Source organism: Toxotes jaculatrix, chromosome 5 (assembly GCF_017976425.1).
Source record: "Toxotes jaculatrix isolate fToxJac2 chromosome 5, fToxJac2.pri, whole genome shotgun sequence".
In the NCBI taxonomy this organism is placed as follows: domain Eukaryota; kingdom Metazoa; phylum Chordata; class Actinopteri; family Toxotidae; genus Toxotes; species Toxotes jaculatrix.
The window spans coordinates 17,510,996-17,531,523 of NC_054398.1; the positions used below are offsets into that span (position 1 = coordinate 17,510,996).

Consider the following 20,528-nt stretch of genomic DNA (forward strand, 5'->3'; position numbering starts at 1 on the left):
TTTTGTAAATAAACATTTGACACATTTTGCACCAGATCCGTTACCATTTCAGCCAGGACAACTAGTGAGTGCTCTTGTTTTAACCCCATAACTATCATGTTGCGCTCACTTTCATTAACATAATTATCTAATATATAGTTGTCATATGTGTGAAGACTTTTAACGTGAAGTACAACATTGTCTGAAAGACTTTTGTAGAACAAATGTTATTTTGTCTAAGCACTCAACGGTTTCTAAACTCCGCTTGGGCTGCTTTTGTCAGTCAAATCTGGCAACACTGGCGGCGCTAACGTTGATATGGGAGGGAGTGACCTAACATTTTACACGGATCGGTAACGTTAGCTGGTCTGCTGGAAATTTAACCCATAAGAGCCCATGGTGACACCGGTGTAACAAGCACTTTGAATGCCCCTGTCTCTTCCTTAGAAAGCTTTATGTCTGACTTTAACCCATTAAGTCCCTAAGCGACATATACTAAACATCCTGGTGTGATGACCATGTGGCTGTCATGCGACTCTGTCAGGAAGTGCCCTCTCCAAAATGCTAGCATGGCCTGTGTGCAAATTTCAAGGAAGCAGCTAATTTCAAAAAGCTGTTTTTGATACTGCAGGAAATTTCAAACACATTTAAAAGTTCCAATGCTTTGATAATGTCCTATATTACATTCAACCTGGTCTGACCATATTTGTTGAAGAAAGTAATATCAAACCAGTTACGGAAATATCACTGTAACAACACAGATCTGTGGTATTAAAAAGTGTTAGTTTGAAAAAAAAAAAAAACAATCAATCAGAAATGTGTTCTATGTGGTCTACTTGGCCTGTGGTATATCCCACATAATTTTAATAAAAGGAAAAATGGGTCTGGGTTCTTATAGGTTAAGGTCGCTAACAATATTGCATTTTAGCTACACACCGAATTACTTCTGTTGGAAATCCGAGATCGACAAACCAGGCACGTTAGTGTAACAGCTTGATGCTCAGCTAGCCTGTCAGTTGTCACCTGTCGTGTTGTTCTCTCTTGGATGAATGGACTGATGGAGATTTGGTTGCAAACTGTGTTTGGCAACGTTATTGATCTTCTGTAACGTAGCTGCTTATGAAAAGAGACGCTGGGTCAAGGCTTGCTAACATGGTGGCTAAGTTAAACGCCAAACTAAAAAGGAACAGACTTTATTACTTAGCCCAACGTGTTATAGTACCACACAGGGCAGCTAACTAGCGATAGTAGAAGTTACGTTACAGAAGATCACGTTGCCAAACACAATTTGGAACCAAATCTCCATCAGTCCATTCATCCAAGCGAGAACAACGCGACAGGTGACAACTGACAGGCTAGCTGAGCATTGAGCTGTTACACTAACGTACCTGGTTTGTCAATCTCGGATTTCCCACAGAAGTAATTCGGTGTGTACCTAAAATGCGACATTGTTAGCGAACAGGGGCAGGCTGGGTTTGGAGAGGCCTTTTACCCGATCGCACAACGGATGTAAGTGGAACTGTGATTTTAACATGAATACTTTATTTGCAATATAAAAACAATCTAATGATATAAATGATATACAGTAAGTAGAGTGTACTAAAGTAAGCTACATATGCTCACACATACTATGCATACTCAAATACAATGTGTATTTAAAAATTAAAACTGTGTGTGTGTGTGCGCGCGTGGAGAACAGAGGCAAAAAGACTAGGCAAAATTCTGTTCAATTTCTGCTTTATTTGGTAGAATGAAAACATGGAAAAGAACATGCTTTGTGTATTGCTTGCACGTGGTTTTTCTCAAATAAAAGCAATTGTGTGTGTGTATCGGCTATATGATGTTTTTTATGACATTTTGAGGTCTTACTAAAACATGAATTTTTTTGGCATCTTTTAACGCCTTACGGCCGTATGACATTTTTTATGACATTTTGAGGTCATACAAAAATGTGACTTTTTTTGGCCGATTTTGACGCCTTACTATACTATGACGTTTTTCATGACATTTTGAGGTCAAAAAAATTTTTGACTTTATTTGTCCGATTTTGACGTCTTACGGACGTATGACGTTTTTTATGACATTTTGAGGTCAAAAAAAATTTTGACTTTTTTTGTCCGATTTTGACGCCTTACTATACTATGACGTTTTTTATGACATTTTGAGGTCAAAAAAAATTTTGACTTTTTTTGTCCGATTTTGACGCCTAACTATACTATGACGTTTTTTATGACATTTTGAAGTCAAAAACAATTTTGACTTTTTTTGTCCGATTTTGACGCCTTACTATACTATGACGTTTTTTATGACATTTTGAGGTCAAAAAAATTTTTGACTTTTTTTGTCCGATTTTGACGCCTTACTATACTATGACGTTTTTTATGACATTTTGAGGTCAAAAATTTTTTTGACTTTTTTTGTCCGATTTTGACGCCTTACGGACGTATGACGTTTTTTATGACATTTTGAGGTCAAAAAAATTTTTGACTTTTTTTGTCCGATTTTGACGCCTTACTATACTATGACGTTTTTTATGACATTTTGAAGTCAAAATTTTTTTTGACTTTTTTTGTCCGATTTTGACGCCTTACTATACTATGACGTTTTTTATGACATTTTGAGGTCAAAAATTTTTTTGACTTTTTTTGTCCGATTTTGACGCCTTACGGACGTATGACGTTTTTTATGACATTTTGAGGTCAAAAAATTTTTGACTTTTTTTGTCCGATTTTGACGCCTTACTATACTATGACGTTTTTTATGACATTTTGAAGTCAAAAATTTTTTTGACTTTTTTTGTCCGATTTTGACGCCTTACTATACTATGACGTTTTTTATGACATTTTGAGGTCAAAAATTTTTTTGACTTTTTTTGTCCGATTTTGACGCCTTACGGACGTATGACGTTTTTTATGACATTTTGAGGTCAAAAAAATTTTTGACTTTTTTTGTCCGATTTTGACGCCTTACTATACTATGACGTTTTTTATGACATTTTGAGGTCAAAAAAAATTTTGACTTTTTTTGTCCGATTTTGACGCCTTATTATACTATGACGTTTTTTATGACATTTTGAAGTCAAAAATTTTTTTGACTTTTTTTGTCCGATTTTGACGCCTTACTATACTATGACGTTTTTTATGACATTTTGAGGTCAAAAATTTTTTTGACTTTTTTTGTCCGATTTTGACGCCTTACGGACGTATGACGTTTTTTATGACATTTTGAGGTCAAAAAAATTTTTGACTTTTTTTGTCCGATTTTGACGCCTTACTATACTATGACGTTTTTTATGACATTTTGAAGTCAAAATTTTTTTTGACTTTTTTTGTCCGATTTTGACGCCTTACTATACTATGACGTTTTTTATGACATTTTGAGGTCAAAAATTTTTTTGACTTTTTTTGTCCGATTTTGACGCCTTACGGACGTATGACGTTTTTTATGACATTTTGAGGTCAAAAAATTTTTGACTTTTTTTGTCCGATTTTGACGCCTTACTATACTATGACGTTTTTTATGACATTTTGAAGTCAAAAATTTTTTTGACTTTTTTTGTCCGATTTTGACGCCTTACTATACTATGACGTTTTTTATGACATTTTGAGGTCAAAAATTTTTTTGACTTTTTTTGTCCGATTTTGACGCCTTACGGACGTATGACGTTTTTTATGACATTTTGAGGTCAAAAAAATTTTTGACTTTTTTTGTCCGATTTTGACGCCTTACTATACTATGACGTTTTTTATGACATTTTGAGGTCAAAATTTTTTTTGACTTTTTTTGTCCGATTTTGACGCCTTACGGACGTATGACGTTTTTTATGACATTTTGAGGTCAAAAAAATGTTTGACTTTTTTTGTCCGATTTTGACGTCTTACGGACGTATGACGTTTTTTATGACATTTTGAACTCAAAAAAAATTTTGACTTTTTTTGTCCGATTTTGACGCCTTACTATACTATGATGTTTTTTATGACATTTTGAGGTCATGAAAAAATATGACTTTTTTTGTCCGATTTTGACGCCTTACGGACGATGACGTTTTTTATGACATTTTGAGGTAAAAAAAATTTTTGACTTTTTTTGTCCGATTTTGACGCCTTACTATACTATGACGTTTTTTATGACATTTTGAGGTAAAAAAAAATTTTGACTTTTTTTGTCCGATTTTGACGCCTAACTATACTATGACGTTTTTTATGACATTTTGAGGTAAAAAAAAATTTTGACTTTTTTTGTCCGATTTTGACGCCTTACTATACTATGACGTTTTTCATGACATTTTGAGGTCAAAAAAATTTTTGACTTTTTTTGTCCGATTTTGACGCCTTACTATACTATGATGTTTTTTATGACATTTTGAGGTCAAAAACAATTTTGACTTTTTTTGTCCGATTTTGACGCCTTACGGACGTATGACGTTTTTTATGACATTTTGAGGTCAAAAAAAATTTTGACTTTTTTTGTCCGATTTTGACGCCTTACTATACTATGACGTTTTTTGACATTTTGAAGTCAAAAATAATTTTGACTTTTTTTGTCCGATTTTGACGTCTTACGGACGTATGACGTTTTTTATGACATTTTGAGGTCAAAAAAATTTTTGACTTTTTTTGTCCGATTTTGACGCCTTACTATACTATGACGTTTTTTATGACATTTTGAGGTCAAAAAAAATTTTGACTTTTTTTGTCCGATTTTGATGCCTTACTATACTATGACGTTTTTTATGACATTTTGAGGTCAAAAACAATTGTGACTTTTTTTGTCCGATTTTGACGCCTTACTATACTATGACGTTTTTTATGACATTTTGAGGTCAAAAACAATTTTGACTTTTTTTGTCCGATTTTGACGCCTTACTATACTATGACGTTTTTTATGACATTTTGAGGTCAAAAAAAATTTTGACTTTTTTTGTCCGATTTTGACGCCTTACGGACGTATGACGTTTTTTATGACATTTTGAGGTCAAAAAAATTTTTGACTTTTTTTGTCCGATTTTGACGCCTTACTATACTATGATGTTTTTTATGACATTTTGAGGTCAAAATTTTTTTTGACTTTTTTTGTCCGATTTTGACGCCTTACGGACGTATGACGTTTTTTATGACATTTTGAGGTCAAAAAAATGTTTGACTTTTTTTGTCCGATTTTGACGCCTTACGGACGTATGACGTTTTTTATGACATTTTGAGGTCAAAAAAAATTTTGACTTTTTTTGTCCGATTTTGACGCCTTACTATACTATGACGTTTTTTGACATTTTGAAGTCAAAAATAATTTTGACTTTTTTTGTCCGATTTTGACGTCTTACGGACGTATGACGTTTTTTATGACATTTTGAGGTCAAAAAAATTTTTGACTTTTTTTGTCCGATTTTGACGCCTTACTATACTATGACGTTTTTTATGACATTTTGAGGTCAAAAAAAATTTTGACTTTTTTTGTCCGATTTTGATGCCTTACTATACTATGACGTTTTTTATGACATTTTGAGGTCAAAAACAATTGTGACTTTTTTTGTCCGATTTTGACGCCTTACTATACTATGACGTTTTTTATGACATTTTGAGGTCAAAAACAATTTTGACTTTTTTTGTCCGATTTTGACGCCTTACTATACTATGACGTTTTTTATGACATTTTGAGGTCAAAAAAAATTTTGACTTTTTTTGTCCGATTTTGACGCCTTACGGACGTATGACGTTTTTTATGACATTTTGAGGTCAAAAAAATTTTTGACTTTTTTTGTCCGATTTTGACGCCTTACTATACTATGATGTTTTTTATGACATTTTGAGGTCAAAATTTTTTTTGACTTTTTTTGTCCGATTTTGACGCCTTACGGACGTATGACGTTTTTTATGACATTTTGAGGTCAAAAAAATGTTTGACTTTTTTTGTCCGATTTTGACGTCTTACGGACGTATGACGTTTTTTATGACATTTTGAACTCAAAAAAAATTTTGACTTTTTTTGTCCGATTTTGACGCCTTACTATACTATGACGTTTTTTATGACATTTTGAGGTCAAAAAAATATGACTTTTTTTGGCCGATTTTGACGCCTTACTATACTATGATGTTTTTTATGACATTTTGAGGTCATGAAAAAATATGACTTTTTTTGTCCGATTTTGACGCCTTACGGACGATGACGTTTTTTATGACATTTTGAGGTAAAAAAAAATTTTGACTTTTTTTGTCCGATTTTGACGCCTTACTATACTATGACGTTTTTTATGACATTTTGAGGTAAAAAAAAATTTTGACTTTTTTTGTCCGATTTTGACGCCTAACTATACTATGACGTTTTTTATGACATTTTGAGGTCAAAAAAAATTTTGACTTTTTTTGTCCGATTTTGACGCCTTACGGACGTATGACGTTTTTTATGACATTTTGAGGTCAAAAAAAATTTTGACTTTTTTTGTCTGATTTTGACGCCTTACTATACTATGACGTTTTTTGACATTTTGAAGTCAAAAATAATTTTGACTTTTTTTGTCCGATTTTGACGTCTTACGGACGTATGACGTTTTTTATGACATTTTGAGGTCAAAAAAAATTTTGACTTTTTTTGTCCGATTTTGACGCCTTACTATACTATGACGTTTTTTATGACATTTTGAGGTCAAAAAAAATTTTGACTTTTTTTGTCCGATTTTGATGCCTTACTATACTATGACGTTTTTTATGACATTTTGAACTCAAAAACAATTGTGACTTTTTTTGTCCGATTTTGACGCCTTACTATACTATGACGTTTTTTATGACATTTTGAGGTCAAAAACAATTTTGACTTTTTTTGTCCGATTTTGACGCCTTACTATACTATGACGTTTTTTATGACATTTTGAGGTCAAAAAAAATTTTGACTTTTTTTGTCCGATTTTGACGCCTTACGGACGTATGACGTTTTTTATGACATTTTGAGGTAAAAAAAAATTTTGACTTTTTTTGTCCGATTTTGACGCCTTACGGACGTATGACGTTTTTTATGACATTTTGAAGTCAAAAATTTTTTTGACTTTTTTTGTCCGATTTTGACGCCTTACGGACGTATGACGTTTTTTATGACATTTTGAGGTCAAAAAAAATTTTGACTTTTTTTGTCCGATTTTGACGCCTTACTATACTATGACGTTTTTTATGACATTTTGAGGTCAAAAAAAATTTTGACTTTTTTTGTCCGATTTTGACGTCTTACGGACGATGACGTTTTTTATGACATTTTGAGGTAAAAAAAATTTTTGACTTTTTTTGTCCGATTTTGACGCCTTACTATACTATGACGTTTTTCATGACATTTTGAGGTCAAAAAAATTTTTGACTTTTTTTGTCCGATTTTGACGCCTTACTATACTATGACATTTTTTATGACATTTTGAAGTCAAAAATTTTTTTGACTTTTTTTGTCCGATTTTGACGCCTTACGGTACTATGACATTTTTTATGACATTTTGAAGTCAAAAATTTTTTTGACTTTTTTTGTCCGATTTTGACGCCTTACGGACGTATGACGTTTTTTATGACATTTTGAAGTAAAAAATTTTTTTGACTTTTTTTTATCCGATTTTGACGCCTTACGGACTTATGACGTTTTTTATGACATTTTGAGGTCAAAAAAATTTTTGACTTTTTTTGTCCGATTTTGACGCCTTACTATACTATGACGTTTTTTATGACATTTTGAGGTCAAAAAAAATTTTGACTTTTTTTGTCCGATTTTGACGCCTTACTATACTATGACGTTTTTTATGACATTTTGAAGTCAAAAACAATTTTGACTTTTTTTGTCCGATTTTGACGCCTTACTATACTATGACGTTTTTTATGACATTTTGAAGTCAAAATTTTTTTTGACTTTATTTGTCCGATTTTGACGCCTTACTATACTATGACGTTTTTTGACATTTTGAAGTCAAAAATAATTTCGACTTTTTTTGTCCGATTTTGACGTCTTACGGACGTATGACGTTTTTTATGACATTTTGAGGTCAAAAATTTTTTTGACTTTTTTTGTCCGATTTTGACGCCTTACGGACGTATGACGTTTTTTATGACATTTTGAGGTCAAAAAAAATTTTGACTTTTTTTGTCCGATTTTGACGTCTTACGGACGTATGACGTTTTTTTATGACATTTTGAGGTCAAAAAAAAATTTGACATTTTTTGTCCGATTTTGACGTCTTACGGACGTATGACGTTTTTTATGACATTTTGAGGTCAAAAACAATTTTGACTTTTTTTGTCCGATTTTGACGCCTTACTATACTATGATGTTTTTTATGACATTTTGAGGTCAAAAACAATTTTGACTTTTTTTGTCCGATTTTGACGCCTTACTATACTATGACGTTTTTTATGACATTTTGAGGTCAAAATTTTTTTTGACTTTTTTTGTCCGATTTTGACGCCTTACGGACGTATGACGTTTTTTATGACATTTTGAGGTCAAAAATTTTTTTGACTTTTTTTGTCCGATTTTGACGTCTTACGGACGTATGACGTTTTTTATGACATTTTGAGGTCAAAAAAAATTTTGACTTTTTTTGTCCGATTTTGACGCCTTACTATACTATGACGTTTTTTATGACATTTTGAGGTCAAAAAAAATTTTGACTTTTTTTGTCCGATTTTGACGTCTTACGGACGATGACGTTTTTTATGACATTTTGAGGTCAAAAAAAATTTTGACTTTTTTTGTCCGATTTTGACGCCTTACTATACTATGACGTTTTTTATGACATTTTGAGGTCAAAAAATTTTTTGACTTTTTTTGTCCGATTTTGACGCCTTACTATACTATGACGTTTTTTATGACATTTTGAAGTCAAAAATTTTTTTGACTTTTTTTGTCCGATTTTGACGCCTTACGGACGTATGACGTTTTTTATGACATTTTGAGGTTAAAAAAAAATTTTGACTTTTTTTGTACGATTTTGACGCCTTACTATACTATGACGTTTTTTATGACATTTTGAGGTCAAAAAAATTTTTGACTTTTTTTGTCCGATTTTGACGCCTTACTATACTATGACGTTTTTTATGACATTTTGAAGTCAAAAACAATTTTGACTTTTTTTGTCCGATTTTGACGCCTTACTATACTATGACGTTTTTTATGACATTTTGAAGTCAAAAATTTTTTTGACTTTATTTGTCCGATTTTGACGCCTTACTATACTATGACGTTTTTTGACATTTTGAAGTCAAAAATAATTTCGACTTTTTTTGTCCGATTTTGACGTCTTACGGACGTATGACGTTTTTTATGACATTTTGAGGTCAAAAATTTTTTTGACTTTTTTTGTCCGATTTTGACGCCTTACGGACGTATGACGTTTTTTATGACATTTTGAGGTCAAAAAAAATTTTGACTTTTTTTGTCCGATTTTGACGTCTTACGGACGTATGACGTTTTTTTATGACATTTTGAGGTCAAAAAAAATTTTGACATTTTTTGTCCGATTTTGACGTCTTACGGACGTATGACGTTTTTTATGACATTTTGAGGTCAAAAACAATTTTGACTTTTTTTGTCCGATTTTGACGCCTTACTATACTATGATGTTTTTTATGACATTTTGAGGTCAAAAACAATTTTGACTTTTTTTGTCCGATTTTGACGCCTTACTATACTATGACGTTTTTTATGACATTTTGAGGTCAAAATTTTTTTTGACTTTTTTTGTCCGATTTTGACGCCTTACGGACGTATGACGTTTTTTATGACATTTTGAGGTCAAAAAATTTTTTGACTTTTTTTGTCCGATTTTGACGTCTTACGGACGTATGACGTTTTTTATGACATTTTGAACTCAAAAAAAATTTTGACTTTTTTGTCCGATTTTGACGCCTTACTATACTATGACGTTTTTTATGACATTTTGAGGTAAAAAAAATATGACTTTTTTTGGCCGATTTTGACGCCTTACTATACTATGATGTTTTTTATGACATTTTGAGGTCATGCAAAAATATGACTTTTTTTGTCCGATTTTGACGCCTTACGGACGATGACGTTTTTTATGACATTTTGAGGTAAAAAAAATTTTTTGACTTTTTTTGTCCGATTTTGACGCCTTACTATACTATGACGTTTTTTATGACATTTTGAGGTAAAAAAAAATTTTGAATTTTTTTGTCCGATTTTGACGCCTTACGGACGATGACGTTATTTATGACATTTTGAGGTAAAAAAAAATTTTGACTTTTTTTGTCCGATTTTGACGCCTTACTATACTATGACGTTTTTCATGACATTTTGAGGTCAAAAAAATTTTTGACTTTTTTTGTCCGATTTTGACGCCTTACTATACTATGATGTTTTTTATGACATTTTGAGGTCAAAAACAAGTTTGACTTTTTTTGTCCGATTTTGACGCCTTACGGACGTATGACGTTTTTTATGACATTTTGAGGTCAAAAAAAATTTTGACTTTTTTTGTCCGATTTTGACGCCTTACTATACTATGACGTTTTTTATGACATTTTGAGGTCAAAAAAAATTTTGACTTTTTTTGTCCGATTTTGACGCCTTACTATACTATGACGTTTTTTATGACATTTTGAAGTCAAAAACAATTTTGACTTTTTTTGTCCGATTTTGACGCCTTACTATACTATGACGTTTTTTATGACATTTTGAAGTCAAAAATTTTTTTGACTTTATTTGTCCGATTTTGACGCCTTACTATACTATGACATTTTTTGACATTTTGAAGTCAAAAATAATTTCGACTTTTTTTGTCCGATTTTGACGCCTAACTATACTATGACGTTTTTTATGACATTTTGAAGTCAAAAACAATTTTGACTTTTTTTTTCCGATTTTGACGCCTTACTATACTATGACGTTTTTTATGACATTTTGAAGTCAAAAATTTTTTTGACTTTATTTGTCCGATTTTGACGCCTTACTATACTATGACGTTTTTTGACATTTTGAGGTAAAAAAAAATTTTGACTTTTTTTGTCCAATTTTGACGCCTTACTATACTATGACGTTTTTTATGACATTTTGAGGTCAAAAAAAATGTTGACTTTTTTTGCCCGATTTTCACGCCTTACTATACTATGACGTTTTTTATGACATTTTGAGGTCAAAAAATTTTTGACTTTTTTTGGCCGATTTTGACGCCTTACTATACTATGACGTTTTTTATGACATTTTGAGGTCAAAAAATTTTTTGACTTTTTTGGCCGAAAAAAACGTCATGCTATACTATGACGTTTTTTATGACATTTTGAGGTCAAAAAAAAATTTGACTTTTTTTGACCGAAAAAAACGCCATGCTATACTATGACGTTTTTTATGACATTTTGAGGTCAAAAAAATTTTTGACTTTTTTTGTCCGATTTTGACGCCTTACTATACTATGACGTTTTTTATGACATTTTGAGGTCAAAAAAATTTTTGACTTTTTTTGTCCGATTTTGACGCCTTACGGACGTATGACGTTTTTTATGACATTTTGAGGTCAAAAACAATGTTGACTTTTTTTGTCCGATTTTGACGCCTTACGGACGTATGACGTTTTTTATGACATTTTGAGGTCAAAAAAATTTTTGACTTTTTTTGTCCGATTTTGACGTCTTACGGACGTATGACGTTTTTTATGACATTTTGAACTCAAAAAAAATTTTGACTTTTTTGTCCGATTTTGACGCCTTACTATACTATGACGTTTTTTATGACATTTTGAGGTAAAAAAAATATGACTTTTTTTGGCCGATTTTGACGCCTTACTATACTATGATGTTTTTTATGACATTTTGAGGTCATGCAAAAATATGACTTTTTTTGTCCGATTTTGACGCCTTACGGACGATGACGTTTTTTATGACATTTTGAGGTAAAAAAATTTTTTTGACTTTTTTTGTCCGATTTTGACGCCTTACTATACTATGACGTTTTTTATGACATTTTGAGGTAAAAAAAAATTTTGAATTTTTTTGTCCGATTTTGACGCCTTACGGACGATGACGTTATTTATGACATTTTGAGGTAAAAAAAAATTTTGACTTTTTTTGTCCGATTTTGACGCCTTACTATACTATGACGTTTTTCATGACATTTTGAGGTCAAAAAAATTTTTGACTTTTTTTGTCCGATTTTGACGCCTTACTATACTATGATGTTTTTTATGACATTTTGAGGTCAAAAACAAGTTTGACTTTTTTTGTCCGATTTTGACGCCTTACGGACGTATGACGTTTTTTATGACATTTTGAGGTCAAAAAAAATTTTGACTTTTTTTGTCCGATTTTGACGCCTTACTATACTATGACGTTTTTTATGACATTTTGAGGTCAAAAAAATTTTTGACTTTTTTTGTCCGATTTTGACGCCTTACTATACTATGACGTTTTTTATGACATTTTGAAGTCAAAAACAATTTTGACTTTTTTTGTCCGATTTTGACGCCTTACTATACTATGACGTTTTTTATGACATTTTGAAGTCAAAAATTTTTTTGACTTTATTTGTCCGATTTTGACGCCTTACTATACTATGACATTTTTTGACATTTTGAAGTCAAAAATAATTTCGACTTTTTTTGTCCGATTTTGACGCCTAACTATACTATGACGTTTTTTATGACATTTTGAAGTCAAAAACAATTTTGACTTTTTTTTTCCGATTTTGACGCCTTACTATACTATGACGTTTTTTATGACATTTTGAAGTCAAAAATTTTTTTGACTTTATTTGTCCGATTTTGACGCCTTACTATACTATGACGTTTTTTGACATTTTGAGGTAAAAAAAAATTTTGACTTTTTTTGTCCAATTTTGACGCCTTACTATACTATGACGTTTTTTATGACATTTTGAGGTCAAAAAAAATGTTGACTTTTTTTGCCCGATTTTCACGCCTTACTATACTATGACGTTTTTTATGACATTTTGAGGTCAAAAAATTTTTGACTTTTTTTGGCCGATTTTGACGCCTTACTATACTATGACGTTTTTTATGACATTTTGAGGTCAAAAAATTTTTTGACTTTTTTGGCCGAAAAAAACGTCATGCTATACTATGACGTTTTTTATGACATTTTGAGGTCAAAAAAAAATTTGACTTTTTTTGACCGAAAAAAACGCCATGCTATACTATGACGTTTTTTATGACATTTTGAGGTCAAAAAAATTTTTGACTTTTTTTGTCCGATTTTGACGCCTTACTATACTATGACGTTTTTTATGACATTTTGAGGTCAAAAAAATTTTTGACTTTTTTTGTCCGATTTTGACGCCTTACGGACGTATGACGTTTTTTATGACATTTTGAGGTCAAAAACAATGTTGACTTTTTTTGTCCGATTTTGACGCCTTACGGACGTATGACGTTTTTTATGACATTTTGAGGTCAAAAAAATTTTTGACTTTTTTTGTCCGATTTTGACGTCTTACGGACGTATGACGTTTTTTATGACATTTTGAGGTCAAAAAAAATTTTGACTTTTTTTGTCCGATTTTGACGCCTTACTATACTATGACGTTTTTTATGACATTTTGAACTCAAAAACAATTTTGACTTTTTTTGTCCGATTTTGACGCCTTACTATACTATGACGTTTTTTATGACATTTTGAGGTCAAAAATTTTTTTGACTTTTTTTGTCCGATTTTGACGCCTTACGGACGTATGACGTTTTTTATGACATTTTGAGGTCAAAAAAAATTTTGACTTTTTTTGTCCGATTTTGACGCCTTACTATACTATGACGTTTTTTATGACATTTTGAGGTCAAAAAAAATTTTGACTTTTTTTGTCCGATTTTGACGCCTTACTATACTATGACGTTTTTTATGACATTCTGAAGTCAAAAACAATTTTGACTTTTTTTGTCCGATTTTGACGCCTTACTATACTATGACGTTTTTTATGACATTTTGAAGTCAAAAATTTTTTTGACTTTATTTGTCCGATTTTGACGCCTTACTATACTATGACGTTTTTTGACATTTTGAAGTCAAAAATAATTTCGACTTTTTTTGTCCGATTTTGACGTCTTACGGACGTATGACGTTTTTTATGACATTTTGAGGTCAAAAAAAATTTTGACTTTTTTTGTCCGATTTTGACGCCTTACGATACTATGACGTTTTTTATGACATTTTGAGGTCAAAAAAATTTTTGACTTTTTTTGTCCGATTTTGACGTCTTACGGACGTGTGACGTTTTTTATGACATTTTGAGGTCAAAAAAAATTTTGACTTTTTTTGTCCGATTTTGACGCCTTACGATACTATGACGTTTTTTATGACATTTTGAGGTCAAAAAAATTTTTGACTTTTTTTGTCCGATTTTGACGCCTTACTATACTATGACGTTTTTTATGACATTTTGAACTCAAAAACAATTTTGACTTTTTTTGTCCGATTTTGACGCCTTACTATACTATGACGTTTTTTATGACATTTTGAGGTCAAAAAAATTTTGACTTTTTTTGGCCGATTTTGACGCCTTACTATACTATGACGTTTTTTATGACATTTTGAGGTCAAAAAATTTTTTGACTTTTTTGGCCGAAAAAAACGTCATGCTATACTATGACGTTTTTTATGACATTTTGAGGTCAAAAAAAAATTTGACTTTTTTTGACCGAAAAAAAACGCCATGCTATACTATGACGTTTTTTATGACATTTTGAGGTCAAAAAAATTTTTGACTTTTTTTGTCCGATTTTGACGCCTTACTATACTATGACGTTTTTTATGACATTTTGAGGTCAAAAAATTTTTTGACTTTTTTTGTCCGATTTTGACGCCTTACGGACGTATGACGTTTTTTATGACATTTTGAGGTCAAAAACAATTTTGACTTTTTTTGTCCGATTTTGACGCCTTACGGACGTATGACGTTTTTTATGACATTTTGAGGTCAAAAAAAATTTTGACTTTTTTTGTCCGATTTTGATGCCTTACTATACTATGACGTTTTTTATGACATTTTGAACTCAAAAACAATTTTGACTTTTTTTGTCCGATTTTGACGCCTTACTATACTATGATGTTTTTTATGACATTTTGAGGTCAAAAACAATTTTGACTTTTTTTGTCCGATTTTGACACCTTACTATACTATGACATTTTTTATGACATTTTGAAGTCAAAATTTTTTTTGACTTTTTTTGTCCGATTTTGACGCCTTACGGACGTATGACGTTTTTTATGACATTTTGAGGTCAAAAACAATTTTGACTTTTTTTGTCGGATTTTGACGCCTTACTATACTATGACGTTTTTTATGACATTTTGAGGTCAAAAAAATTTTGACTTTTTTTGTCCGATTTTGACGCCTCACTATACTATGATGTTTTTTATGACATTTTGAGGTCTTACAAATATTTGACTTTTTTGCCATTTTTTGACACCTTACTATACTATGACGTTTTTTATGACATTTTGAGGTCAAAATTTTTTTGACTTTTTTTGTCCGATTTTGACGCCTTACTATACTATGAAGTTTTTTGTGACATTTTGAGGTAAAAAAAAAATGTTGACTTTTTTTGTCCGATTTTGACGCCTTACTAAACTATGACGTTTTTTATGACATTTTGAGGTCAAAAAATTTTTTTTGACTTTTTTTGTCCGATTTTGACGCCTTACTATACTATGACGTTTTTTTATGAAATTTTGAGGCGAAATAAAAATGACTTTTTTTGGCCGATTTTGACACCTTATTATACTGTTTTTTATTGACATTTTGAGGTGAAAAAAATGACTTTTTTTGCCGATTTTGACACCTTACTATACTATGACAAGGATGTTTAGTATATGTCGCTTAGGGACTTAATGGGTTAAGGTCAGACATAAAGCTTTATAAGAAGAGACAGTGCTTATTACACAAAGTGCTTATTACACTGTTGTCACTGTGGGTTCTTATGGGTTAAATTTCCAGCAGACCAGCTAATGTTACTGATCCGTGTAAAATGTTAGGTAGCTCCCTCCCATATCAACGTTAGCGCCACCAGTGTTGCCAGATTTGACTGACAAAAGTAGCCCAAGCGGAGTTTAGAAACAGTTCAGTGCTTAGACAAAATAACATTTGTTCTTCAAAAGTCTTTCTGACAATGTTATACTTAATGTTAAAAGTCTTCACATATATGACAACTATAGGCTATATTAGATAATTATGTTAATGAAAGTGAGCGCAACATGATAGTTATGGGGTTAAAACAAGAGCACTCACTAGTTGTCCTGGCTGAAATGGTAACGGATCTGGTGCAAAACTGTCAAATGTTTATTTACAAAACTCATGGCATCGCCTGAAGAAGGCGTTGTCAGACTTTGTGCAGACAATGTTATAAAGGCATTGAAGGAGTCACGTCTGGTAGACTCCCTCACTGCAAGTTTTGCTGATGCTCTTGGCATCCCATATGGATCCTGTGAGAGGCCTGCAGAGCTAGCAGAACATATTGAGATAGAGGTGTTAAACAAATTGAGGTCTCTTGTATCCCTTGTTTCTGGACCCCAGGATTTCCCACCAGACCCTTTGTGTTTTGTGAGCGACAGTATATCCATTCCAACCCTCTGTGAAATGGTGACTGAAGCTTTCAGATACCTGGAAAAATGCTTTGGTAGGCTGACATTTCATTGTCGGCAAATGTGCTGGGACTCAACCACTATGGAGCCTGCCAGAGAAACAAACGTATTCTCTGTATTCAGCTGTGGCTGAGATTCTCATGAAGTGGTGCCATATCAGACATGGCAGAGGAAAGTGGAACTACCCACCAACCTGTCCAACGTTCCCTACCCACACTCACTGAATGTAATATCTCTGATGCTGCATCAAAAATCACAGGCATCATTCAAAATGAATTACAAAATTTGTTCTTTGGCAGTGAGAGACCTTCAATGCCTTTAATACAATGTCAATTGTTGACATCTTGAAAGACCTTTTCTCTACACTTGCCATTTCTACGGAAACCCTCACCACCACCAGAAAGAAAGACTGTTTTATCACATTTGTCCAAGAACAATTTCATAACATGATGGCAAAGCTGGAGAGTGCATATTTGAAAAAAGAATCAAATTCCTGGTGAGTCTGAAACAGGATTCAGGGTCACCTGTACCTACACCTGATATTGCCACTCCGACAACGAGCACATCAGTGATCACTCAGAAAAAAAGTGGTGAGCTCGTTTACTTCTGGCATCATCACCACATCTGGGTTTGATTTCTTGCTCTATTTATTGCTCAAATGGTTTGAGAATAATACCATCAAATCTCTGAGATGGATTGAAATACAGTGGAAGCTAAAAGAGTATTCACAGATATTCATCAAGAACATATATAATCTTATGGTTTCTCAGATATATCAGATGCCCCAGGTTCCATTGAACAAATATCTCTCTGACTCTGTCAGCACAGGCGAGGAAGGTGGATGCCATTGAGCCATACTTTTCTCCTCAAGTTCTGTATGCCATGATAGAGGATGCAGTAGAAAAGTTCATGAAGCAGGGGGTTCTCTGGATGGAATGGGAGCCATTGTTAATAACTAGTCACAATGATCATGTGTTTGGTGCACTAGCTGACATCATAGACCTGATCTCAGACATGCTGATAGCAAGAGAGGAAAAGATCACCAGGATAAAGTCGTCTAAAGCCAGCTCCAGTCGGGCTTCAGTATGCTCAGTTTGCTGACCACACCAAGAGAGATATATAGATAGATATAGATAGATATCTATAGATAGCTGTAGATAGATATAGATAGATATATACTTTAGTTATGTTTTTTTCCTCTAGACTCAGGTTGATTGTGATTAAAAGATGTAATGTATTAAGTGCATGTTTAATTTTCAGCATAGTACAAGAAGATGGACAACACATACTGTGTTCCAATAAAGCTTCTGAAAAACAATTGAAAGTGGATAAAATCACCAGGCAAATATGTGTTTTTTTAATTTAATATGACCCCAGTACGAGAGGAATTTCAAAATATTTTTCCACATTTAACCATTTAGATTACATGCAGCAATTTCTCGGGGTAATCCACATCATTCTGAACAGTTTTTGTCCCAATGCAGTGACTCTTTAAGGGGATATTTATATTGATTCAGAAAACCGGACAAACTGATGCAATGTGTATTTAAGTGAGACACTATTGGTCAAAGCCACTGGTAACCTAGCTAAATAAATACTCTAACTTTTGTCTTTGGATAATAAAATTAAGACACAGACCGTTTACCTGCTTATGAAAAGAGACGCTGGGTCAAGGCTTGCTAACATGGTGGCTAAGTTAAACGCTAAACTAAAAAGGAACAGACTGTATTAATTAGCCCAATGTGTTATAGTACCACACAGGGCAGCTAACTAGCAATGATAGAAGTTACATTACAGAAGATCACGTTGCCAAACACAGTCTAAATGGTTAAATGTGGAAAAATATTTTGAAATTCCTCTCGTTGTACCGGGGTCATATTAAATTAATAACTTAAAACATGTGCAAGTAAACCCAAAAAGGCCTGCATGGATGGATGCAGCTCGGGGAGGTGAGATGAACTGACCCTTTGAATGGTGGATAGCAGTTATCTGTTAATTCACAGTTGTGCCTGTTTTCATAAAGGTGCTATCTTTTTGGAATCTCATTGACTGGGCTTTAGCAAGAGATCATCTGAGTTTAAGTTCTCATCCAGGTATTTTATTAGCAGCTGTCTGTGAGGTCTTTGCTTTTTATACTTGCAAAATGTTCATATCTAATTATGTACTGTCCTACATTTGACCAGCAAAAGAGTGTCATTGAACTTCCACTTGGTCATTGGTATAATCCATAGAGATGAGTTCTCAGGTCAGACAGAACTTCAAACCAGGTCTGTGAGGCAGCCATTAACAGACAGATAAACCTGGAGTTGTATGCCTCTTACGTTTATCTCTCTATGGTAAGAAATGCTTTCAAGACAGTAGTTTGATGTCTATCTTTTCTGCTCAGTGCTCATAGCTCAGTGCTGTTTGTGATGTGGGGGAGAAAGGTTTTCTTGTCTTTTTTTTTTTTTTTTTTTAGGCATTACTACTTTGATAGGGATGATAAATCCCTGCCAAAGTTCTTTCACACACAGTCCAAAGAGGAGCGTGAGCATGCAGAGAAGCTGCTGAGTCTGCAGAACAAGAGAGGGGGCAGGATTTTTCTGCAGGACATCAAGGTACTGATGCCTTCTCTGCTTAACAAAATTACTGTATGTCAGTTTTATTATTTTTCCCACAGCAGGGTAGTTTAAGGGACCAAGACCTGTTCATTAAGTGAATTCACAAAGTGAATCTTTTTTGGTGAAGTGAAGTACAAATTTATGATGAAATTATTAATTAATCAGTTGTTTATTTTTGTAAAATCAGCATATCACGAGTATTGAATTGTCCTGAATTATTTCTGCCTGTCTTAGAAACCTGATAGAGATGAGTGGGGGAGCGGCCTGGAGGTTTTGGAGTGTGCCCTGCAGCTAGAGAAAAGTGTAAACCAATCTCTGCTGGACCTGCAGAAAATGGTGACTGAACACAACAATCCTCATGTAAGCAGCAGACTAAGGGCTAATGTACACAGGATCTGGCTACAGGAAGGAGTCTGCTGCCATTTTACCCAGTGCTGAAATTCCTTTATTTCTGTTTCTAGACACATTCAAAGCAAAACTAGTTTTTGGTGGTTGAAGTTGGTGAAAGAGAGACATTTACAGTGTTTTAATATAGCCAAAATCACAATATTCACAATAATATAGCCAAACAGAATTGTTTTCGTGTTTCATACATATTTTTCTGTTGTCAAGCAACGGAACAAGAATGAAATCTGATCGCAGCTCATACTTTGTTATACAGCCACTGAGCTGTAGTCATTATTTTATGATCACAGCATTTTCAGACAATGTAAACATATACATACATACAATACCTACTATTTAAAAGACCAGACAGTCTAATAAGATGCAACATTTTGTCGTTTATTTTCCGCAGATGTGTGACTTCATAGAAACACATTTTCTGGATGAGCAGGTGAAATCTATCAAACAGCTCGCTGGATCTCAAACCTGTGCCGCATGGGAGCCCCTCATAATGTGGCATGGCCGAGTACCTCTTTGACAAACACACCATGGCTGGGGATGGCAGTAAAACTACTCTGTGACACTGATCATCCTGTTTTCCTCTGCATGCCAGCCCGCCCCCATCCCTGACATGTATGAAAAAGCCATATATATCTCTATTAACTGGACAACTGCAGACCTCGCTTCATGTTACATTCCAGATTACAAACTATCCTGGAGGTGTTTTGTATAAAGGCTGAACGAACCTTTAATTCATGCCCTTTAGGTTCTCATATTTAATTATATATTTTACCAGTCATTTCAGTGTTTATGCTTTTCCAAAGTAGGTGGTTAAAAGTAGGACTGTAAGGAGGCTGAACTGTGCCTCTAAAACATTAAAAGGCTTTTACAATTTGTAAACTCACTGTTATATGGCAATTAATAATTCAGCTTCATGATTTATAATTATATACATGCATACACCCTTGAAGTAGATGTGGGAAATAATTTTTAAGCACACTTT

At 32.9% G+C, this 20,528-nt stretch overlaps 1 protein-coding gene across 1 annotated transcript; it reads left to right on the plus strand.

Moving 5' to 3' along the window:
- The first annotated feature begins 18,774 nt into the window (after positions 1-18,774).
- fth1b (ferritin, heavy polypeptide 1b) lies at positions 18,775-20,063 on the plus strand. Its single transcript, XM_041038086.1, is given in 5 exon segments — positions 18,775-18,813; positions 18,815-18,878; positions 19,002-19,138; positions 19,376-19,501; positions 19,938-20,063. Coding segments are annotated over 5 exon segments (492 nt in total).
- The last annotated feature ends 465 nt before the right edge of the window (positions 20,064-20,528 follow it).